At 47.5% G+C, this 25,077-nt stretch overlaps 2 protein-coding genes and 1 pseudogene across 2 annotated transcripts; 2 read left to right on the top strand and 1 right to left on the bottom strand.

The window, feature by feature from the left end:
- Nucleotides 1–1,322: 1,322 nt before the first annotated feature.
- On the top strand, nucleotides 1,323–1,712 carry LOC131400641 (histone H2A-Bbd type 2/3-like). The gene has a single exon (XM_058535337.1). It carries the CDS (start codon nucleotides 1,323–1,325, stop codon nucleotides 1,680–1,682), a length of 360 nt encoding a protein of 119 aa, XP_058391320.1. The 3' UTR covers nucleotides 1,683–1,712.
- Nucleotides 1,713–8,618: 6,906 nt separating this feature from the next.
- On the bottom strand, nucleotides 8,619–9,026 carry LOC131400423 (histone H2A-Bbd type 2/3-like). The gene has a single exon (XM_058535155.1). The coding sequence runs from the start codon at nucleotides 9,024–9,026 to the stop codon at nucleotides 8,649–8,651; it is 378 nt and encodes a 125-aa protein (XP_058391138.1). The 3' UTR covers nucleotides 8,619–8,648.
- Nucleotides 9,027–13,769: 4,743 nt separating this feature from the next.
- Nucleotides 13,770–17,195, top strand: LOC131400422 (uncharacterized; annotated as a pseudogene).
- Nucleotides 17,196–25,077: the final 7,882 nt, after the last annotated feature.

The following is a 25,077-nucleotide window of genomic DNA, read 5'->3' as shown; positions in this document are numbered from 1 at the left end:
CAGAACGCATAAAGAACTGTTGCAGCTCAACAAGAAAAAGAAAGGCAACCCAGTTAAAAAATGGACAAAGGACTGGAATCGACATTTCTCCAAAGGGCAGAAGTACAAATGGCCAAGAGGCACACGAAAAGATGCTCAACATCATTAGCCATTAGGGAAATGTGAATCAAACCCACCGTGAGCTACCACTTCACACCCACTAGGATGGCTATTGTTAGCAAACAACAGACGCGGAAAATAGCAAGTTTTGGCGAGGATGTGGAGAAGTCGGGACCTTCATACGCTGCTGCTGGGAGTGCGATGTGGTAGAGCCGCTGTGGAAATCACTTGGGCGGTTCCTCCATAAGTTAAACGTAGAATTACCTCACGACCCCGCAATCCTACTCGCAGATATCTACCCCAAAGCACTGCAAACAGGTGTTCCCACAGAACCCTGTACGGGAACGCTCACTGCCGCGCTATTCACAACAGCCACGAGGTGGAGATCACCCAAACGTCTATCAACTGATGGACGGATGGATACACAACGTGTGGTCTCTCCAGACAACGGAATCTTATTGGCCCGAAAAGGAATGAAGCGCTGATTCGTGCTGCCCGGTGGATGACCCATAGCGAAAACATGATGGCTAAGGGAAAGCAGCCAGACACAAGAGGCCACCTCTTGATCGTATGACTCCATCTGTAGGAAGTCTCCAGAATAGGCAAACCTCTGACAGGGAGCCCAGGAGTGGTTGCCTGGCTGCTGGGGGGCAGGTGCCGGCTGGGGGCCGGCCAGGGGCTGGGGGGGGGGCCAGTGGGAAGCGACTGCCTGACGGGTACAGGGGTTTCTTTCCCGGGTGGTGCCCACGTTTTGGATCTGGGTAGTTGTGACGATCGCCTGACCGCGCGAGTGTCCACTTGGTGGCACCGGATCGTCCAAGTCTGTCGTCTTTTTCCGTCCACGTTCCCATCCGGTGGAAAGGGAGTGTTCCCTCAAAGAGAGGGTCCAGGGCGCAGGGCGAGCGGGCTCGTGCGGCGCCCTTTCGCTGCAGGCCCAGGCCCGCCATTTCCGGGAGCCAATGGGAAAGCAGTGACGTCACCGGATCGACGTGTCAGCGAGCGTGCGCCCCGACCAATGGGGGGGCCGGTGCGTGGTCGCTAGGATACGGAGTAGGGGCCGAGTACCCGCCGTCTTGAGAGCTTGGGACCCGCCGACCCACCTCACCTCACCTCACCTCACCTCACCTCACCTCACCTCACCTGAGCGACCCGGACTGAGCTGAACCTCATCCCACCGCAGAAGAGCTAGTCCCGTCGAGCAGAAGGCGCGGCTCAAGCCCAGCATGCCCGGGAACCGTCGTCGTCGTCGTCGTCGTCGTCGTCGAGGGTCGTCTGGTGGCCAGAGTCGGCCCCGCTCCCGCACCGCCCGAGCGGAGCTATCGTTCTCTGTGAGCCACGTGGAGCGCCTCCTGCGGGAGAGCCACTACACCCGGCGCCTGAGCCCCTCCACCCCGGTCTTCCTGGCCGCCGTCGTCCAGTACCTGACGGCCAAGGTCCTGGAGCTGGCGAGCGATGAGGCCCACAACAGCGGCAGGAGGCGCATCACCCCAGAGCTCGTGGACATGGCGGTCCACAACAACGCGCTGCTCAGCGGCTTCTTTGGGGCTACGACCATCTCCCAGGTGGCCCCGACCCGGGAGTAGCTGCCCGGCGTGACCCGGGTCCGCGGGCCTCGGTTGGCCGGCCGGCCGTCCACCCAGCCGGCCGTGCGTCCGCCCGTCGGGCGCCAGGCCGGCGCACAGCCCCGGGGCGGCCCCAGCCTGTCTGGTGCCTTGGGCACAGTCATGGAAAAATCAATAAAGTGTTTGAGGAAACCCGTGTGCGTGCTTCGGTCACTCTGCGCGGGAGGTGCTGGTGCTGGGACATCCCTCCTTGGAGGGGTGGGGGCCGGCGGGGGTCTGGCTGGGGGTGGTGGGGAGGAGTCGCGGACGACAGAGAGGAGCGGTGGACAGTGCGGGGTGGGGTGGGGCCCCGCGAGCGAGAGGCTGGCTGCGGTGGGGTCGGGGGTGAGGCTGGGGTACGGAAGACTCCGCCATCGGCCCTGAGCAAGTCAGAGCCCAGCCAAGTCCCCAGAAGGACGGTCTTCCCTGGGGTGCAGCTCCAGACCAGGACTGCGGCGTCGTGACCCGGTGAACTCGCAATGGCGACTGGGGGTGGCGCGTGGGGGGTGCGGGGTGCGGGACGCGGGGGAGGAGGCGGACAGAGCGGTTGGCAAGGACCCCAACCGGGCAGGGGCTTTGACGCGGAGAAGACGGAGGAGGGACGGGCGCTCGAGAAATGATTGGCAAAGTCGGGATTAGGGCCACGCGGACCCCGAGTTTAGTTTTGGTCGCGTTCCCTTGGAGACGCTAGGAGACGCCCCTAGCAACCTGGGCAAACGAGCTGTCACCTAGCAACAGCGGGCGCCCGGCCAGGCCCCGCCCCGGGGTCCCCGATTTGCATACGCCGCTCGCAGCCGGGCCAGGCCCCACCCCAGGATTTCGGATTTGGATACGCAGCTTGCCCAAGGCAAGGCTCCTCCATTCAACATTCTTGCATGTGAACCTGGCCCCTGCAGAGGCATTTCCCCAGAACCCTTAATTTGCATACGTAACTTGCGCTGGACCAGGCTCCACCTCTGATCACTGGATTTGCATATCGCCAAGGATTTATTCTTGACTTCCTTTTCTTGCTTTCGCGCTTCTCTGACACCGTACACCTTCTCCTTGCAAATAAACGCAAGACCCCTATGTCCCCAGAACAGCCAGTAATGCTTGGGAAAAGCGTGTTTTTTTTTTTCCACAAATGAATCTGTTGGGTCTATAATAAGAGGAAACTCTCCTCTCATCTTCCATCCTCTTCTCGCATCAATTTTTTTATTCGCCCTTACATTTCACTCCAAACTTAGCTCCATTTTCTGTTCTCTAAGAATACTTTGGCTCAGTGCAGCCCTCTTCCTCTCCAGTGGTGCTGATCAGATGATGTCAGGAAGTATCAACTTACAGATGTTTTCTGTACTCGTTCCACAACAGTCATAAGTAATACCTAAATAAAAAAATGTAATAACCAATAATAGTAATGACTAAATGTGTGGTGGGTAGGGATGGAGCCTGTGCCAGTGTCAGAAGAAGAGAAAGCATCGGAAATTATCAACTCACCTGAAAATTCTGAGGCTGCTTCCAGCACAACTGCAGAGGCAACACCGCACTGGTCCAAAATACAAGCCTGTGCAGCTCAGAAGTTGTCCCAGAATAGCCATTTGGTGCTGTGTTTCCTCACTTGTCTGCATCCAGCTCACAATGGCACTGGAATTCAGAATCACTGGCCTCAATCTCCTTCAAGTCTCTCATTGTCTATAAACGAAGAGTCCACTCTTTGTCTCTTGGGATGTGTGTGTGTGTGTGTGTGTGTGTGTGAGAGAGAGAGAGAGAGACCCACACCCAGATGGAAAAATGGAAAGATAAGAAGAAAAAGCAAAAAGACTATTTCTCACAGTTATGCAAAATGAATCATTTTAACTGATCATATGAAGGAGCAAGAGAGCCTATGTAGGTATTATACACTGAACTAGTTCATGGTTTTTGCTTTTACCAGAGAAATGAGGTCAGTTAAGAATTAACATTTTACTGACAAGAAAAAAACCGAAATGATGTGCTTCTCTGTCTGCCCTAACCCCATCCACTCCATGTACCATGAGGTAGGCTTAAAATGTAATCCAAAATTCTTGTCTATAGCCTAATGTTGTAGCATTGCAGCTGATGAAGTTAAACCATTACCTGTAGAGGGAATAAAAATGCAGAGAATCTCCAGGAACTCACTCCAGTTCAAGGGTCCCATACAAATATTACTTGAGTTTGGATTGCTGTGTGTGAAAATCTTTTTTATAAAATATAAACTAGGAAGTAGTTTGTATGTGTATAGATTATTAGTTCCTCATTATAAAATGACTAAGATGATGACAGAGAAGAGCATTAACTAAAAATGTTAAGCATAAGTTAGGAGTTGAGTAAAAACCCTAAGTAAAAATAGTCTGTAACATTAAGTAAATATATTCTGTGAAGGCTGGGGGCAAAGAGTCAGAGAAGACAGTGAGAGATGGGAAAATACCGGATATGCCCATCTACCCTACTCAGTGAGTACTCAGCAGAGGGACTGATAGTCCAAGCCTGTAGATCTATATCTGTAAGTCTATCAATATGAGGGTCTAAAAACCTTGAGAAAGTTTCTACAAGAGGAAGCAAATTCTTGGCCTTTTTAAAGAACCCTCACATCTGCCTTTAGATCTTGAATCCTAAGTAGGCCTGGAAAGACACTGTTAATTTTTTAAAAAACTCTAACGATCTTAATTAAAACTTTTAAATTCCAGAAATCATTGTACATGTAAAAGAAAAATGTCTGGAGCAAGAAGTGGAATGGGGAACTAGATGCTGAGTTCCCACTCCTAGTACATTGAGCTTGTGAAAACCTTCTATTATGCAAAGACTGTTGGGGAAAGGCGAGCAAAGAGTATTTTGAGCTTGGATTCCAACTAAAACTTGGTTCCAACATCTTCAAAATATGCATAGGACTTACTTTCAGTTCTGGCAACATAGCAGACTAATCTGATAATCACACTGTATACAAAAGCAAGACTCAACTATATGCTGTCTATATGAGATGCTCTTTAACAATACGGATGAACCTTGAGGACATTATGCTAAGTGAAATAGGCCAGTCACAGAAAGAAAAACACCATACAATCCCACTTAAGTGAGGTATCTAAAATAGTTAAATTCATAGAATCAAAGAGTGCAATGATAGTTGCCAGGGCCTGAGGCGAGGGGAAAATGGGGAGTTACTAATCAACAGGCATAAAGTTTCACATAAACCAGGTGAATAAATTCTAGAGATCTGCTGTATAACATTGTACCTATAGTCAACAATAATGTATCGTACACTAAAAAATTTAAGAGGCCAGATCTTGTTTTAAGTGTTATCACAACAAAATAAAATTTTAAAAAGAGATGCTCTTTAAATAAAAAGACAGAAAGATTGAAAGTAAAAGGACGTATAAACATATACCACACAAACAGAAGGTATGAGAAAGCTGGAATGGTTATTTATACATTGGAAAAATTACAATCATGTTGAAGATCTTAGCACCACTCTTTTGGCAACTTGAAAATATGCTCAACATCTTTAGTCATTAGGTAATTTCACATTAAAACCACAGTGAGATATCACCATACATCCACCAGAATAACTAAAAGTAACCAGCTGACAACACCAAATGTTGGCAGGAATATGGAACAACAGGAACCCTCACACAGTGTGGGAGTGTAAAATGGTACAAACACTTTTGAAAACAATTTAGCAGTTTCTTATAAAGCTGGATATGCGCCTAACCTACTACCTAACACTTCCACTTTTAGGAATTACCCAAGGGAAATGAAAGCATGTGTGCACACAAAAACTAGAACACAAGCGTTCAGGGCAGCTTTTTCCATAATAATAAAAAACTGAAAAAAGACCAGATGTCCATCAACAGTTGAATGTATACACAAAGTGGTTTATCAATACAGCTAAATAACACTAAGTGATAAAAAGGAATGAATCATTGATACACACAACAGTGCGGGTGGATCTAAAAAGAGACCTCACTGAAAGTAACTACATGGGGGCCAGCCCCGTGGTGCAGCAGTTAAATTCTCGTGTGCCGATTTGCGACCCGGGGTTCGCCAGTTTGGATCCTTGGCACGGCCCTACTCACAGCTCATCAAGCCATGCTGAGGCGGCCACCCACATAGAACAACTGGAAGGACCTACAACTAGGATGTACAACTATGTACTGGGGCATTGGGGAGAAAAAAAGGAAAAAAGAGAGGAAGATGGGCAACAGATGTTAGCTCAGCGCCAATCTTCCTCAAAAAAAAAAGCAAGTAACTACATGTGTGATTCCATTTATTTGAAGTTCTAGAGCAGGCGAAACTAATACGTGGTGGAAAAAAATAAGAACAACGGTTGCCTCTAGGGGATGAGGGCGAAACCAATTGGGAAGGGGCCTGAGGGAACTTTTCATATGAGCCAGCAGTCCAACTCCTGGGTATTTATCCTAGAGACGTGAAAAATTTATATTCATACAAAAACGTATCCATTAATGTTTGTAGCAGCTTTATTCAAAATTGCCAAAACCTAGAAACAACCAAAATGTCCTACAATAGGCAAATGGTTAAACAAAATGTGGTACATCCATATAATGGAATAATACTTGACAATAAAACATAACTATTGATACACACAACGACCTAGATGAACCTCAAAGCACCGTGTTGAGTGATAGGAGCCAGTCTCAAAAGGTGACATACTGTATGCATCCACTTACAAGACATTCTGGGAAAGGCAGTTCCATAGAGACTGAGAACAGAACAGTAGTTGTCGGGGGTTAGGTCTCAGGAAAGGGTTTGACCAATGTTGAGAGTTTAGACTACTCCAAAATATTGCTGCCTCTGCATCTATTTTTGTGGCAAAGTAGCTGCAGGGGCCTTGAGCTGACACTAGTCTACCCCCAAGTGCATGCCCTAGATGGCAGCCAGCAAGGCACAAGTAAGTGTAAGTACCTGATATGACTTCCTCAATGCCCATGATGTATAATGGTCGTGGTGTATTGAAAGCCCCTGGTGAGACACAGTCTCTCTTGTCTCCCAGCTCCTTCCCTTTGTGGGTCGCTTAGATAAGACTCCCACAGAGCTTACCAAAACTCTACTCTTTTTGTGTTGTTGTTTTGAATTGACCAATCCAGCCTCCGCCCTGGAACCCCAGAGACACTTCACGCGTGGACCCTAAGAAAGGCATATGCCCCAGGTCCTGCCGCTTACTCTCTTCTTGTACCCGACCTTAACCTTCCGGTGTGGCTCACCAGGCTTGCTGTGTACCTCCTCAGGACCTGTGAGTAATACACTTCTCTATTTCACTTTTCCTGGTGGTCTTTGTCGAACCTTGGCTCGCCATCCGACGCCTCACCTGGGGTTCTGTTTAACAAGTGTTAATTTAACAAAAAATCACAACGACTAAAAAGGGACAGTCGTACCAGATTAGGGACTTTTCTGGTTTGATGGAGCTGTTCCGTGTCCTGAATGTGGTGGTGGATACATCCCTCTATACATGTGTTAAACTCATAGAACTGGGCTCCAAGAGAGGTGGATTTTATTGTATAACACAAAAAATAAAATGAAAAACAAAGAAGAAATAATACAGTATCATGGACTGCATATAGTACTTCCCATAATACTTAGCAAATCCTTATTTTGGCACAACTATATTTTTATATATTTTAAAAATATAATTTATGTTATATATTATATATATACATATATCTGTCTATAAACTTATACGGGCATATAATATAATTTCTCTTTAAGTCTTCTAATCACTATTCTGAAACGGAGGGCAGGCGTTATGCTCTCACTGTAAAAAAATGAAGAAATTAAGGTTCAGTAAAGGACTAGTACGCTAGCAGGGCAGGAGTGGGCATAAAAGTTCTTGCTGATCAAATTCAGACTACATGAGGCATACAGAAATAGCATGAATTTACAAACACGGGTCTCAGACTCAGTTATTACTCTGCCTTTCAGACCCTAAGGCGCCTTTTCCTTGGCGATATGCAAATCCAGTGATCAGAGGTGGAGCCTGGTCCAGCGCAAGTTACGTATGCAAATTAAGGGTTCTGGGGAAATGCCTCTGCAGGGGCCAGGTTCACATGCAAGAATGTTGAATGGAGGAGCCTTGCCTTGGGCAAGCTGCGTATCCAAATCCGAAATCCTGGGGTGGGGCCTGGCCCGGCTGCGAGCGGCGTATGCAAATCGGGGACCCCGGGGCGGGGCCTGGCCGGGCGCCCGCTGTTGCTAGGTGACAGCTCGTTTGCCCAGGTTGCTAGGGGCGTCTCCTAGCGTCTCCAAGGGAACGCGACCAAAACTAAACTCGGGGTCCGCGTGGCCCTAATCCCGACTTTGCCAATCATTTCTCGAGCGCCCGTCCCTCCTCCGTCTTCTCCGCGTCAAAGCCCCTGCCCGGTTGGGGTCCTTGCCAACCGCTCTGTCCGCCTCCTCCCCCGCGTCCCGCACCCCGCACCCCCCACGCGCCACCCCCGGTCGCCATTGCGAGTTCACCGGGTCACGACGCCGCAGTCCTGGTCTGGAGCTCCACCCCAGCGAAGACCGTCCTTCTGGGGACTTGGCTGGGCTCTGACTTGCTCAGGGCCGATGGCGGAGTCTTCCGTACCCCAGCCTCACCCCCGACCCCACCGCAGCCAGCCTCTCGCTCGCGGGGCCCCACCCCACCCCGCACTGTCCACCGCTCCTCTCTGTCGTCCGCGACTCCTCCCCACCACCCCCAGCCAGACCCCCGCCGGCCCCCACCCCTCCAAGGAGGGATGTCCCAGCACCAGCACCTCCCACGCAGAGTGACCGAGGCACGCACACGGGTTTCCTCAAACACTTTATTGATTTTTCCATGACTGTGCCCAAGGCACCAGACAGGCTGGGGCCGCCCCGGGGCTGTGCGCCGGCCTGGCGCCCGACGGGCGGACGCACGGCCGGCTGGGTGGACGGCCGGCCGGCCAACCGAGGCCCGCGGACCCGGGTCACGCCGGGCAGCTACTCCCGGGTCGGGGCCACCTGGGAGATGGTCGTAGCCCCAAAGAAGCCGCTGAGCAGCGCGTTGTTGTGGACCGCCATGTCCACGAGCTCTGGGGTGATGCGCCTCCTGCCGCTGTTGTGGGCCTCGTCGCTCGCCAGCTCCAGGACCTTGGCCGTCAGGTACTGGACGACGGCGGCCAGGAAGACCGGGGTGGAGGGGCTCAGGCGCCGGGTGTAGTGGCTCTCCCGCAGGAGGCGCTCCACGTGGCTCACAGAGAACGATAGCTCCGCTCGGGCGGTGCGGGAGCGGGGCCGACTCTGGCCACCAGACGACCCTCGACGACGACGACGACGACGACGACGACGACGACGACGACGGCTCCGGTTCCCGGGCATGCTGGGCTTGAGCCGCGCCTTCTGCTCGACGGGACTAGCTCTTCTGCGGTGGGATGAGGTTCAGCTCAGTCCGGGTCGCTCAGGTGAGGTGAGGTGAGGTGAGGTGAGGTGAGGTGAGGTGAGGTGAGGTGGGTCGGTGGGTCCCAAGCTCTCAAGACGGCGGGTACTCGGCCCCTACTCCGTATCCTAGCGACCACGCACCGGCCCCCCCATTGGTCGGGGCGCACGCTCGCTGACACGTCGATCCGGTGACGTCACTGCTTTCCCATTGGCTCCCGGAAATGGCGGGCCTGGGCCTGCAGCGAAAGGGCGCCGCACGAGCCCGCTCGCCCTGCGCCCTGGACCCTCTCTTTGAGGGAACACTCCCTTTCCACCGGATGGGAACGTGGACGGAAAAAGACGACAGACTTGGACGATCCGGTGCCACCAAGTGGACACTCGCGCGGTCAGGCGATCGTCACAACTACCCAGATCCAAAACGTGGGCACCACCCGGGAAAGAAACCCCTGTACCCGTCAGGCAGTCGCTTCCCACTGGCCCCCCCCCAGCCCCTGGCCGGCCCCCAGCCGGCACCTGCCCCCCAGCAGCCAGGCAACCACTCCTGGGCTCCCTGTCAGAGGTTTGCCTATTCTGGAGACTTCCTACAGATGGAGTCATACGATCAAGAGGTGGCCTCTTGTGTCTGGCTGCTTTCCCTTAGCCATCATGTTTTCGCTATGGGTCATCCACGGGGCAGCACGAATCAGCGCTTCATTCCTTTTCGGGCCAATAAGATTCCGTTGTCTGGAGAGACCACACGTTGTGTATCCATCCGTCCATCAGTTGATAGACGTTTGGGTGATCTCCACCTCGTGGCTGTTGTGAATAGCGCGGCAGTGAGCGTTCCCGTACAGGGTTCTGTGGGAACACCTGTTTGCAGTGCTTTGGGGTAGATATCTGCGAGTAGGATTGCGGGGTCGTGAGGTAATTCTACGTTTAACTTATGGAGGAACCGCCCAAGTGATTTCCACAGCGGCTCTACCACATCGCACTCCCAGCAGCAGCGTATGAAGGTCCCGACTTCTCCACATCCTCGCCAAAACTTGCTATTTTCCGCGTCTGTTGTTTGCTAACAATAGCCATCCTAGTGGGTGTGAAGTGGTAGCTCACGGTGGGTTTGATTCACATTTCCCTAATGGCTAATGATGTTGAGCATCTTTTCGTGTGCCTCTTGGCCATTTGTACTTCTGCCCTTTGGAGAAATGTCGATTCCAGTCCTTTGTCCATTTTTTAACTGGGTTGCCTTTCTTTTTCTTGTTGAGCTGCAACAGTTCTTTATGCGTTCTGGAAAATAGGCCCTTATCAGTTATATGATTTGCAAGTGTTTCTCCCACCCTGTGGGCTGTCCTTTCGCTTTCTAGACAGAGTCCTTTGATGCACAAAAGTTTTTGATTTGGACGGCCTACAATTTCTCTCTCTCTCTCTTTTTGTTTTCTTTTGTGGCTGTGCTTTTGCTGTCATATGTAAGAAACTCTGATGCTTAACTTTGTGTGTCAACTTGGCTAGGCCACAGTACCCAGTTATTTTATCAAACATTTTTCTAGGTATTTCTGAGAAGTTATTTTTTAGATGAGGTTAACATTTAAATCGGTAGATTTTCAGTAAAACACATTATACCCCGTAATGTGGGTGGGTCTCATCCAACCAGTTGAAGGCTTTACCCTGAAAAAAACTGACCTCCCCTGAGCAAGAGGGGATTCTGCCAGCAGACTTTCTTTGGACTTGAACTGCAACATCAACTCTTCCCTAAGTCTCCAGCCTGGTGGCCTACCCTGCAAAATTTGGGTTTGCCCTCCTCCGCACTCCTGTGAGCCAGTTCCTTATAATCTCTCTATCTCTCTCTTTCTATACACACACACACACACGCATACACATGCATGCACACACAAGCACTCACATACGCACACACTCCATTGGTTCTGTTTTTTTTTTCTGCTTCTTTTTCTGACTGGTTTATTTCACTTAGCTTAAGGTCCTTAAGGTTTATCCCTGTTGTAGCCTATGACAAAATTCCCTTCTTTCTCAAGGCTGAATAATACTCCATTGTATGTATATACCGTGTTTCTTTGTCCATTTATCCATCGATGGACATTTAGGTTGCTTCCACTTTTTGGCTATTTTGAATAATGGTGCAATGAACATAGGTCTGCAAATATCTCTTCAAGATCCTGTTTTCAGTTCTTTTGGATATATACCCAGAAGTAGGATTGCTGGATCACATAGTAGTTCTATTTTTAATTTTTTGAGGAATCTCTATAATTCATAGTGTTTCCATGCTTTCCCTAGTGGCTGTACCATTTTACATTCCTACTGTGGGGGATCAGAATTCGCCACCCCAAATATGCCTCTTTGCCTTGATTATTATTATTATTATTTTAGGAAGATTAGCCCTGAGCTCACATCCATTGCCAATCCTCCTCTTTTTGCTGAGGAAGATTGGCCCTGGGCTAGCATCTGTGCCCATCTTCCTCTGCTTTGTATGGGATGCCACCACAGCATGGCTTCACAAGTGGTGTGTAGGTCCTCACCCACAGGATCCAATGGTTCTGTTTTTTTGAAGAACCTTGACTAATACAGATTTTGGTACCAAGAGAGGTTATTGAAGAACAGAATCTTAAGAATGAGTTTTCTGAATTGGTTCTGAGGTTTCTGGAATCAGTTCTCCAGTGTGATTAGATTTAAAGACACTAATGACTCTTACTTCCAGTAATAAAGAGGACACTGATAGTCCATGACATGATATGGTAATAGAGATATGCAAAATATCACCATTGGATACTACTGATCAAACACTAAAAAGAGACAAGGTTCTGGGTGGCCGTGTATATGAAACTTGAGAACATTTTTGTCAAACTAGTGAACATAATGAGTTGGCTGTTTAATGTCACTGGACAAAGTGGAGGGAGAAAAAAGATGAGCTCAGGGATTCGAATTCTCAGCTCAAGTGTCACATAAATGACCTGAAAGCTTCTGTATCTGCCCTGAAAGAGATCCCTATCTCCTGTAGCCACAGAGCTGAGTTTTCTGAAAACCAAACCCAGAATCTCATCTTGAGAGTGGTTGACTTGCAATGAAAATTGAATTCCCAACCCTGTAGAGTGTTAAGTGTCAAAGTGTGGGTGAAAATCAGAATGGGAATATATGGGAAGACAGTGATGAAGGTGGGGACTTTGAACTCCCAAATTCTTTGCCAGTAGAAGCAAGCTTTCCACCCCTATCTGAGGACATTAAACTTGCATTGCCTGAGGAAACTGTAATAGCCTCCCCTGCAGTATTTGCCTCAAGAGACACCGATGTTTCTCCTCAGGACCCACCTCCACTCCTCCCTTTTTGTTTCTAGACCTATAGCTAGACTCAAGTCCTAGCAGGCCCCTAAAGGTAAGGCGCAAAATGTGACCTATGGGGAAGTGTGCTACACTCCAAAAGAACTGCATAATTTTTCTAATTTATACAGACAAATCTGGGGAATATGTGTGGGAATGGATATTAAGGGTGTGAGATAATGGTGGAAGGAACATAAAGTTGAATCAGGCCAAATTTATCGATATGGTCCCGGTAAGCAGCGATTGTGTATTCAGTGTTGCAGTTTGGGGAGTTAAAAAGGGCTCTAACAGTTTCTTTGGTTGTTTTGGCTGAAACATGGGCTGAAAGGTGGCCCACAGTAAATTAACTTGAAATGCCAGACTTACATTGGTATACTGTAGAGGGAGGGATTCAAAAGCTTAATGAGAGTGGTACATGAGAGAGGATGTGTCATTTAATACCTACTCATCCACGCTGGGAGGGTGTAGAGGACACACCTTCACCACAACTGTGAGAAATAAATTTGTGAGGGGATACCCAGTATCTTTGAAGAGCTACATGACCACTCTTGTCTGTAGGCCAGAACTTACAGTGAAAATTGCTGCCACTGAATTGGGAAATCTAAATGCAACAGGAGTTATTAGATCCTGCGGGTGGCGGGGGCCAAGTGGCAGCACTCAATAGCCAAAGGCAAGGTAGGTGTGGTTACCATAATGGACAGCAGAGTCAAAGCGGCAATCAGAATACTCTGACTCATGGAGACCTATGATGTTGGCTAACTGATCATGATGCTCCTAGAAGTGAAATAGGTAGGAAGTTGTGTTCTTTACTTAGGGCTACCATGACAAAATGCTACAGACTGCATGGCTTAAACAACAGAAATTTATTGTCTCACAATTCTGGAGGCTAGAAGTCCAAGATCAAAGTGACAAAAGGGTTGCTTTTGCCTGAGGCCTCTCTCCTTGGCTTGAAGATGGCTGAAATCTCGCTATGTCCACACACGGCCTTTTCTCTGTGTGCCTGTATCTTTAGTGTCTCTTCCTCATCTTATAAGGACACCAATAATTTTGGATTAGGGCCTCACCCTATGACTCATTTGACCTTATTTACCTCTCTAAAGGCCCTATCTCCAAATATAGTCCCATTGGGGGTTAGGGCTTCAACATATGAATTTTGGGGGAACACAATTCAATCCATAACAGAAGCCTATTAAGTTCTTACTTGATCTCTATAAGGAGAGGAGTTTTAGATCTAGTGAACTAAAATCTAACTTGAATCATAGAAACAGAGAGTCACAGTCCCCCAGTCAAGCACCAGATTTGAACTAGTTTCTAGACCAGAACTCCTTGAATGAAGAGGAGGTGGGTTTGCTTGAGGAAGGACCTCAGTACATTCCCAAAAATGTATACTGTCAATCTTTCTCCCAGCCTTCCACAAAGGGACCAACAGCTTTCTATCAGTGTGATTCTGAATTGGGGAAAAGGAAATAATCAGTCCTTTCAGGGACCACTGGACACTGGCTCTGAACTGATGCTAATTCCAGGAGACCCAAAGCATCACTCACTCTGGTCCACTAGTCAGAGTAGGAGGTTATGGAGGCCAGGTGATCAATGGAGTTTTAGCTTAAGTCCGATTCACAGTGGGCCCAGTGGGTTCCTGAAACCATTTTGTGGTTATTTCCCCAGTCCCAGAACACATAATTGAAATAGACATTCTCAGCAGCTGGCAGAATCCCCACATTGGTTCCATGACCTGTGGAGTGAGGGCCAAGTGGAAGCCACTAGAACTACCTCTACCTAAGACAAGAGTACACCAAAAGGAATACTGCATACCTGAGGGGATTTCAGAGATTAGTGCCACCATCAAGGACTAGAAAGAGGCAGGAGTGGTGATTCCCTCCATATTGCCATTGCACTCACCTATTTGGCCTATTTGGTGCAGAAGACAGATGGATCTTGGAGAATGACAGTGGATTCCTGTAAGCTTAACCAGGTGGTGACTTCAATGGCGGCTGCTATACCAGATGTGGTGACATTGCTTGAGCAAATTAACATCTCTGTTGCAACCTGGTATGCAGCTACTGAGCTGGCAAATGCCTTTTTCTCCATCCCTGTCCAGGAGGCCACGAGAAGCAGTTGCTTTCAGCTGGCAAGGGCAGCAATACACCTTCACCATCCTACCTCATGGGTATATCAACTTTCCACCCCTATATCATCATTTAGTTTGCAGGGATCTTGAGTGCCTTTCCCTTCCACAAGATATTGTGCTGGTCCACCACATTGATGACATTATGCTGATTTGGCCTAGTGAGCAAGAAGTAGCAACTGCTCCAGACTTACTGGTAAGGTAGCTGCGTGTCAGAGGGTGGGAAATAAGTCCAACAAAAATTCAGGGGTCTTCTACCTCAGTGAAATTTCTAGGGGTCCAGTGGTGTGGGGCATGTTGGGATATCCCTTCTGAGGTGAAGGATAGGTTGCTGCATCTGGCCCCTCTTATACCAAAAAGGAGTCACAAGGCCTACTGGGCCCCTTTGGATTTGGGGAAGCAACATATTCCCCATTTAGATGTGTTACCCTCGTCTGTTTACCGAGTGACCCGAAAAGCTGCTGGCTTTGAGTGGGGCCCAGGACAAGAGCAGGCTCTGCAACAGGTCCAGGCTGCCGTGCAACCTACTCTGCCACTTGGGCCATGTGATCCAGCAGATCCAACGCTGTTTGAAGTATCAGTGGCGAATAGGGATGCTGTTTGGAGCTTCTGGCAAGCCCCTATAGGATTGTGGAGCAAGGCACTGCCATCATCTGCACTTAACTACTCTCCTTTTGAGAAACAGCTTTTGGCCCCAGCTACTGGGCCTCTGTAGAGACTGAACGCCTAACCATGGGCCACCAAGTTACCTTGCGACTTGAGCTGCCCCTCATGAACTGAGTGTTATCTGACCAAGCCATGAAGTTGGGGGTACATGGCAGTGCTGCATCGTCAAATGGAAGTGATATAGATGTAACCAGGCCTGAGCAGGCCCTGAAGGCACCAATGAGTTCCACGAAGAAGTGGTACAAACGGCCATGGTCCCCGCTCCTGCCACACGACTTTCTCTCTCCCAGCCTGCACCTGTGGCCTCGTGGGGGAGTTCCCTCTGATCAGTTGGCAGAGGAAGAGAAGACTTGGGCCTGGTTTACAGATGGTTCTGCACCATGTGTAGGCACCACCCACAGGTGGACAGCTGCAACACCACAGCCCCACTCTGGGACTACCCTGAAGGACAGTGGTGAAGGGAAACCCTCCCAGTAGGCAGAACTTCAATCAGTGCACCTGGTTGTTCACTTTGCTTGGAAGGAGAAATGGCCAGATGTGTGATTATATACCAGTCCATGGGCTCTGACCAGTGGTCTGGCTGGAGGTCAGGGACTTGGAAGGAACGCGATTGGAAAATGGGTGACAGGGAAGTCTGAAGAAGAGGTATGTGGACAGGCCTCTCTGGGCAAAAAGTGTGATGATATCTGTGTCCCCTGTGAATTTTCACTAAAGGGCGACCTCAGCAGAGGGGGATTTTCATATTCAAGTGGATAGGATGAACCGTTCTGTGGGTACCAGTCTGCCCCTTTCTCCAGCCTGTGTTTGCTCAGCCCCAGTCCTGTGTTTGCCCAATGGGCTTGTGAACAAAGTGGCCATGGTGGCAGGGATGGAGGTGATGCACGGACTCTGCAACATGGACTTCCACTCACCAAGACTGACCTGGCTACAGCCACTGAGTGCCCAATCTTCCAGCAACAGACCAACACTGAGCCCTCAACATGGCACCATTCACCAGGGTGATCACCCGACTACCTGGTGGCAGGTTGATTACATTGGACCACTTCTATCAGGGAAGTGGCAGCGTTTTGTCCTTACTGGAATAGACGTTTACTCTGGATATGGATTTTCCTTCCCTGCACAAGATATTTCTGCCCAAACTACCGTCCATGGGCTTACAAAATATCTTATCTTCTTCACGGTATTCCACACAACATTGCTTCTGATGAAGGAACTCACTTCACAGCAAAAGAAGTGTGGCAATTGGCCCACGCTCATGGAATTCACTGTTCCTACCATGTTCCCCACCATCCCGAAGCAGCTGGCTTGACAGAACGATGGAATGGCCTTTTGAAGACTCAGTTATACAGTGCCAGCTAGGTGACAATACTTTACAGGGCTGGGACAAGGTCCTCCGGAAGGCTGTTTCTCCAATAATAAGGATTCATGGGTCCAGGAACCAAGGGGTGGAAATGGTGGTGGGACCACTCACTATTACCCCTAGTGACCCACTAACAAAACTTTTGCTTCCTGTTCCTGTGACCCTATGCTCTGCTGGCCTAAAGATCTTAGTTTCAGAGGAAGGAATGCTTCCCTTGAACTGGAAGTTAAGGCTGCCACCCGGCGCCTTTGAGCCCCTTCTGTGAATCAACAGGCAAAGAAGGGAGTTACTGTGCTGGCTGCAGTGATTGATCCTAACTACCAAAGGGACGTTGGACTGCTACTCCACACTAGGGAATGGAGATAAGGAAAACTATGTCTGGAGTACGGGAGATATAAAGGTGTCTCTTATTATTAAACCCCTTAGTATTATGTCCTATGATTAAGGTCAATGGAAAATTACAACCCAATCCGTGCAGGACTACTAATGGCCCAGACCCTTCAGAGATCAAGGTTGGGTTCACTCCACCAGGTAAAGATCCACAATCAGCTGAGGTGCTTGCTGAGGGCAAATGGAATACGGAACAGACAATGAAAGAAGGTAGTTATAAATACCAGGTCGGACCGTGTGACGAGTTACAGAAACAAGGACTGTAATTGTCATGAATATTTTCTCCTTATTTTGTAATCAGTATGTTTGTGAGTGTGTGTGTGTGTAAAATATCTGTTTTCTTCCCTCTCTTATCCTCCTATCATATAACATAAGGTGTATTGACTCTGTATCATAGTATTTAAGTATTGTTAACTTACATCATAGTATTTAAGTTATAGGATATTAAGGAGAAAAGGAAACATCACTCAATGACTTTAACTCCTCTTCTGGGGAAGGGGTTTGTTAGTGCATTTTCAGCTTTATCCAGGATGGTTGTATCATGTGAGGTGGAATCATGACCTTGTTATTGTTTTTATTTGAGATTAAGTATGGTTTAAGGATATGTGTATGGGTGCCAAGTTGACAAGGGGTCAACGTGCGGTGACCCCTTGTGATGTGTGACATGTGATCCAACTAGTGATGGTGAATTTTGTGTCAACTTGACTGGCAATGGGGTGCCCAGATTAAACATTGTTTCTGGGAGTGTCTGTGAGAGTGTTTCCGGATGAGATTAGCATTTGAATCAGTGGACTGGGTAAAGTAGATTGCCTTCCACAGTGTGGGTGGGCATTATCCAGTCTGTTGAGAACCTGAATAGAACAAAAGCCAGAGGGAGGAGAAATTCCTCCGTTTCTTCTGCCTCACTACTTCTTCTGTGATGAGCTGGGACATCTCATCACATCTTCTCCTGACCTTGGACTGGGATTTATACCATCTGCTCCCTCGGTTCTCAGGCCTTCAGGCTCAGACTGAATTACACCACTGGCTTTCCCAGGCCTCTAGGTTGCAGAGTGCAGATCGTGGGACTTCTCATGCTCCATAATCATGTGAGCCAATTCCTCATTGTATATATTGTTTCTATTTCTCTGGAGAACCCTGACTAATACACTAGAACACTCACAAAATGCTGCTGCTGCTGCTGCTGCTGCTTATGCCTCTGTCACTGGAAAAGATCCTAATCCTCATTTGTATGGCACCCCTGTGGCACAACCAAAGGGTTAATTCAACCATGGCCATGGAGGAGGCCTGTAACACTGATGATGACTAACTTGAGTCTTCCTGGAAGAAGAAAGTTATAAATATGAGCAGGGTATATAGGCTCTCCAAAGTATCTCCAGTGACCACATACACACAGATAACACACACACACACACACACACACACACACACACACACACAGGGAAGGTTGCTTGATGATTGCCAAGTAGTGAATGGCCTTAAGACCATTGTTGGAGGGAAATGGGATGATAAACATCTCTACTGAGACTTATATACGACCTCATTTGCTTGGAGGAATTTTAGGTAACACATACAAAAACTAGGTAGCGGTGGAGAGAGGGAGAGAACAGAATGAACCACTGAATAGAGTGGGCATGAGGAAGGGCTTGGAGGAAACACCCTCTCTCTGCCACATGATCCACCACGATGAACCAAGGGAGATGAGGAGACGTGAAAGGTCACTTTGAGAAGTCTCTTTAGGGGTAGTTGAGGAAATGCTCCCTTTCTCTAACCAGAGAATTTGGACCTCCCTTGCATTCTACTCCCCAGATGTGGCGGGGTGGTGCATTTTGATGTCTAAGCCACCCCCATATTACCATTGGCTAGGAGGAGTTTCTTGCTAACCAAACAAAGCTGAAGGGTATGGCTCTTCATTGTCCTGGGGAGAGAGTATATAGGGAGGTCAGGAGCCCTGTTGGTCAGGTCGTTGTTGGCTTAGACATGGCAGAGGTGAACAGGAAACCACAAGAGCCCAGCACAGATTCAGAACCACCAACCACAAGCATTAACCAGCCAGCTGCAAGCGGCAAAGAGAGGATGAATCAGAAGACCCCTTGTCAACCCAACACCAAAGACATTGAAAAGGTCAGATCACACTGCCCCTGGTCCTCCTCTACTTCCCCATCTACCCCACTCCCAAGATTCCTACCTGTCCTTGTTGGGCACAAACCCACTCCTCATCCCACACCCGTTTTATAAATCCACCCTTCCCATGCATCCCCCATCCACTGCCTCCAAATTAATGCCCTTCTGGGCTCATTCTCTTTCCCTACCAGTTGAAGAAGATCTTCAAGAAGGTAAAATTAGCCCTTCAACAGAGTTCAAGAAATCCAAAGAGAACAAAAAGGCAGAAAATAATAGTCTGTTACCACAGAAGGCATAAAAAGAAGGATCCAAATAAGGCAGTCCAGGAACAGGAAAGCATGGACAACACTGCCTTCACAAGTAATGCCTTATGCATAGTAGAGCCCAGAAAAATACAACTATCCTCTGTGTCTCCAGGGGAGGCTCTGGAGAAACAGCCACCTCATAGAGACTAAATCTTACACCAAAACTACTCCAACTGTGATGATTAATAAAATCAACACATTTTGAAAAGAATATGCATGTATGTGTCTTTGTGAGTTCTCTGTTGGTGGGGAGAGAGAAAGAAAGGGAAGAGGCAGGTGTGTTATAAGAGAGGGTACACACAAAGTCCAGCAGAGTGGGGGATCAGACTGGCAGGTCGACAATTAACGCAGACATTGGATACAAGGACTGGGTCGTGGCTGAGCACTGAAGACAGATTTCCCTCCTTGTCACTTTAACCCACAGGTAAAGAAGAAAGGGCTTTGGCGTTTCTGGGGGTGGGAGATGGGAAGGAGAGGGTGGGTGATATCAGGGTTTAGATTACCAGAGCCCAGATAAGGAGACATGTGATGTGAGGGAGAGGGTGGTAGTATGTAATAAAACCTGACTCCATTTTTTGATGTTTGACTGCTGACAGCTTTCAAGCCCCACTCCTCCTCCCGTTTCTCCTTCTGCCCCACATCTGGACAAACTGATAAGACACTCTAACAGAAAGTTGACCTAGACAAGCCCCAGCCCATGGACAGGAACCCTCACCCCAGCCCCAGCCCCTAACCACCATAAAACCCCAAACCAATCTCTTTTCCCAGCTCCCTCAAGCCAGTCTTGGTCCTGCTTGGACCAATATACATATTATATGAATATGGCACTTTACAAAAGATACCAGTGTTTCAGGAAATAAATATACCTTCAGTGCCTAGTATGTATCAGACATAGTTGTAGGCCCTGGGCTTACAGTGAAGAACAAGAAGTCAAAATTTCCTGCCATCAGGAGTTAACATTTTCATGGGTGAGCAGGTGGTTGAGAGTGTGTGTGTGTTGGGGTGAGGAACAGCTGCTATAGCTGGAGGTTGTGGATAAACCTCTGAGAAGCTGACATTTGAGTTGAGACCTGAACAATGAGACGGAGTGAGCAATGTGGAGATTTCGAGGAAGAGTATTTTAGGTAGAAGGAACAGCAAGTAGTAATGCCATGAGGTAAGAACAGGGCAGTGTGATGATGAACAGCAAAATGACCAGTGTGACTGGAGCACAGTGAGAGAGGGGCAGAGTGGAGAGAAATGACTGGAGAGGCCAGCAAAGATGAGGTCTCATAGGGCTTTGCTAATAAATGTCCACTTTATTATTAGGGAGAAAGTTAAAAATAGAGTTACAAAACAAACAAAGAAACATTGGTCTGAATTCAAACCCAGCTCTGAAACTTCCTACCTACCTGTTACCTTAAGAAAGTCACTCAATTTATGTGAGCTTGTGTTTCTGAATTTGTGGAATGCAGATAGTGTGTCACCATCACAGAACTTTTAGGAGAATTAAATTAGACACAATGACTGGCGTATAGTCGAAAGTCAACAAATAATAGCTATGATGGTTATTATTTACCACTCTCTGAAATGCTTTTGCCTTGAACACACTTGGGAATGTGCATAGCCAATTTGTCTTGTGCATCATGGCTTGCTTTGCTTGTCTTGTATCTTTGAAAGTAATTTTATAGCACAATGCTCCCGAAGTTAAAAACTACCATTCCAGGAAGTTGGCCTCAAAGATGCTATCAACCAGAGAGAGTGATTCCGAGGTGAGCATCAAAGGACAGGCTAAGGTGGCTTAGATGCAGCTCACACAGAAATCCTTCCTTTTGCAGGGCAAACAAGGACATCTGCTAGCAGCTCCTGCTTCTAGAAAACATGACAAAGATGTTAGTTAATAAATGTGATGATTTAGGGGCAAATGCGATTGAGGCTCTGAATCTCCGGGGAATACTTGGCCCAAACACTTTGCTGTCTATGGCCTAGGGAGAATAACCCAAAGGGCTGCAACTTGGGTCCCCCTCATGCCCCAAATCCTTTAAATGGCAGAATTGGGAGCCTCCAGCTTACAACTTCCGGTCAATGCTAAGTGCCCTTATAGATCATTTCTCATTTAATAGGAAGGAGTGATAACATGCCCAAGTGGTTATTTTACTTGACTAACACTTATCATTGCTCTTACTCTGTGCCAGTAAATGTCTTAAGGGATTTCCACGTCAATACATTTATTCTACACTATAGCTTGAGACAAAGGTACTATTATAAACACTTTTATAGATGAGGAATCTGAGTCCCTATGGTTTATACACTGTTTTAGAGTCTGGAGAAATGATGGAAACTTCTCTAACTCACTCTTTGAAAATCTTCATTAGTCCTGCTGGAACTGGGTCACCTGTTTCCCTCAAGACTCATGTCTTTATTCTATTCCATGACTTTTTTGTTTAATTCCTCCCTTGTCTTTTCTCTCTGATGACCACTAAAGGATGGATGCTAACACTTCTGGATCTATCTTAAATGTTTCAGTTTTTCTCACATCCTTTCCGTTTGTTCATCCTTTTGTATTGCATGTTGGCAAAATCCCATGGTTTGATCCTTTGGTTCATTAAATGATGTGTCAGATGCATCCACTTTGCTATTTGTCCCATTTAAATATTTGTTTTTCCTTTCAACTATCATAGTTTTAGGTTTAAATTTTGAAATTGTTCTTTCCTATACCAACTTATTTTTGTTTCATAGATGTGGCATCCTCTCATCTCAGTTAATCAGACTTTTATTTTCTATGGGAGACTATCCATTCGCCCCTAATAAACCTGAAGCTGCATGCTTCCCCCCTTAGAAATTGGTTTAAATTAGATTTTTAAAAGTTTTTTTTAAATATGTGAATATATTTTCCCAGTATGGGAAAAAGCAGAAAGAATCCACCTTTAAGCTGTGACAAAGCATTCAAGATAATGAAAATCAAACAGGATTATTAAGAGGAAGATAGATACAGTTGGTCCTCCATAGCCAAGGATTTCACATCCACAGATTCAACCAACCATTTTGGTATCTTCGGGTTCCTGGAACCAATCCCCCACTGATACCTAGGGTTGATTGTAGCCTAAATAAAAATAAGTTCTCTATATAATATTAATGCATCAAATCTCTGAATACCTAATCATTTACTCACTTTCATTTAGATAAAATTGTTCCTGAAACAGGCAAATACACATAATATTTTTAAATGGGAAAGGGAAAATGGCTTTGTGAGGGGAAGTGAAGGAGTGAAGGTTGTTTTGAGAGAAAGTGAGAGATGGAAGGTATTTTTTAGGTGAGATGAGGGAGGGAAGCACATTGTAGGGGAAAGTGAGGGAAGTTAGTACTCTCTGAGGGGAGGTGAACGAAGGAAGGCCTTTTTGAGTGGAGATGAGGGAGGTGAGTGCTTTATGAGGGGAGAAGAGGGAGGTTTGTCCCTTGTGAAAGGCCTTGAGGAAGGGAACCATTGAGAGAGATGAGTGAGGGAAAACCTTTGTGAGGGAAGGTGATGGAGTGAAGTCCACTGTGAGGGTAAGTGAGGCAGGGGTGCATTGTTGAAGGAAAAGAAGGCCTTTGTGAGAGGAGGTGGGAGAGGTTAGCATTTTGTGAGGGGAGTTGAGAGGTGGAGGGCATTTATGAGGGAAAGGAATGCCGTTTTGAGGAGAGATCAGGGAGGCAAGACCCTTGCGAATGGAGATAAGAGTAGAAAGGTCTTTGTGAGACGAGGTGAGGGAGGCTAGTACTTTGTCTGCAGATGTGAGGAATGCTAGTCCTTTCTAAGGGGAGTTGAGGGAGGGAAGGCTTTTGTGAGGGGAGGTGAGTGAGAGAAGGCCTTAATGAGAGAAAGAAAAGCATCTGTGAGGGAACATGAAGGAGTTTATACCTTGTGAAAGGAGGTGAGGGAGGAAAGGCTTTTTTGAGGGGAGATGAGGGAAGTTAATACTTTGTGAGGGCAGGTGAGGGAGGAAAGACCTTGTAAGGAAGGTGAGGCAGAGAATGCATTAGTGATGGATGTAAGGAAAGAAAGGCCTTTTCTGAGGGAGATGAGAGATTAGTATTTTGTGAGGGAAGGGAAGGGAGTGAAAGACTTTTTGAGGTGAGGTGAGGGAGGGAAGGTCTTTGTGAGGGAACTTGTGAGAGGTTTATACTTTGTTAGGGGAGGTGAGAGAAGGAATGGTGGGAGGTGAGACATGGAAGGCTTTAGTGAAGGAAGGGATGGCCTTTATGAAGGGAAAAGAGGGAGTGAAGGACTTTTTGAGGGTGCATTCAAGAGGGAGGCCTTTGAGAGAGAAGGTGAGGGAGGGTTAGCCTTTCGAAGAAACGTGTGAGAGGGAAGGACTTTGTGTGGGGAAGTGAGTCAGAAAAGAACTTTTTTAGGGAAGATGAGGGAGGGAAGGCATCTGTGACTGGAAGTAAAGATCAGAACTTTGTGGGAGGAGATCAGTGAGGGAAGATCTTTTTGAGGGGGAGATGAGGAAGGTTAGAACTCTGAGGGGCCTTGAGTGATGGAGGAATTGAGAGGTAGAGAAGGGAGGGAAGGCCTTTTTCATGGCAGTTGACAGAGGGAAATTGAGTGTGAGAGTTATGTCCAGCAGTGAAAGCATTAGTGAGGAAAGGAACAAGCCCTGTGAAGGGAGGTGAAGGAAGTTGGTACTTTGTGAGGGCAAGTGAGGGAGAGATGGTATTTGACACAATATTTGAAAATTTTAGTACTTTTAGAGGGAGGAGTGAGGGAAGATAGGTCTTTGTTTGAGGAAGTGAGCGAGAGAGAATGCTTTAGTCAGGGTTGTGAGTGAAAGTGAGAGAGAGAAGGACTTTGTGAGAGAAAATAAGGGAAGTTAGTACTTCTTGAGGTGAGGTGAGGGAGGGAAGACCTTTGTGAGGGAAGTGAGGGAGGGAAGTCCTTTGTGAGGAAAAGTGAAGGAGAGAACGTGTTACCGAACCAGGACTTTTGCAAATAGACAACTGAGTATGGTCAAAGCAAGTTGGCTCCCTGTTTCAAAGGCCTATGTGAGGGTAGATGACAGTGATACTCCCTCAAGGCTCAAGACAAGGTTGACATAAGGGAAGCCATGTTGTAGAAAAGAAACCTTATTGTAACTTTGAATGACCTGTGATTAACTTGCCCAGACATGCTCTGTGGATTTTACGGCCCCTCCCAGCTGCTATAAGTTGACAACTTTGTTCTCTTGAGTTCCTTAGGAATGTGATGACCTGGGGCAGAGAGTCTATGCTGATAGCTGTCATCAAGGACAACTAAAAGATCAGGGTATAGGGCATTTCTCTGGTCTCTGATGCATATCCAGGAAAACCAAAGACTATCAGGAACTAAGACCAGATGTCTGTCCACACCTGGAGGTCAGATGGATGTCCCCACCCACAGACCAGCTGCCTCCCCCACCCAGAGACCAGCCCTTTATATAACTGGCCTATAGTCTTTGTTCTGTAAGATGGTTCTTTGAGACATTAGTCAGCCACCTTCCCCTTTGCTAGCAAGCTGCAATAAACTGCCCTTTCTTTTCCACCATCTTGCCTCTTGACGATTGGCTTTTGTCTTGAGGTGAGCAGATCGTGCCCTTTGGGCGGTAACAATAAAGGGAAGTCAATTGTCAGGGGAGGCAAAACAGTGAAATCCTTTGTGAAGGAGAGGAGGAAGGGAAGACTTTTGTGAGGGAAGGTAATGGAGGAGGGAAAAATAAGACAGGACACTCAAGAAGAAATA

Source organism: Diceros bicornis, chromosome X (assembly GCF_020826845.1).
Source record: "Diceros bicornis minor isolate mBicDic1 chromosome X, mDicBic1.mat.cur, whole genome shotgun sequence".
NCBI classification, from domain to species: Eukaryota; Metazoa; Chordata; class Mammalia; order Perissodactyla; family Rhinocerotidae; genus Diceros; species Diceros bicornis.
This window is presented reverse-complemented; position numbering and strand designations above follow the sequence as displayed.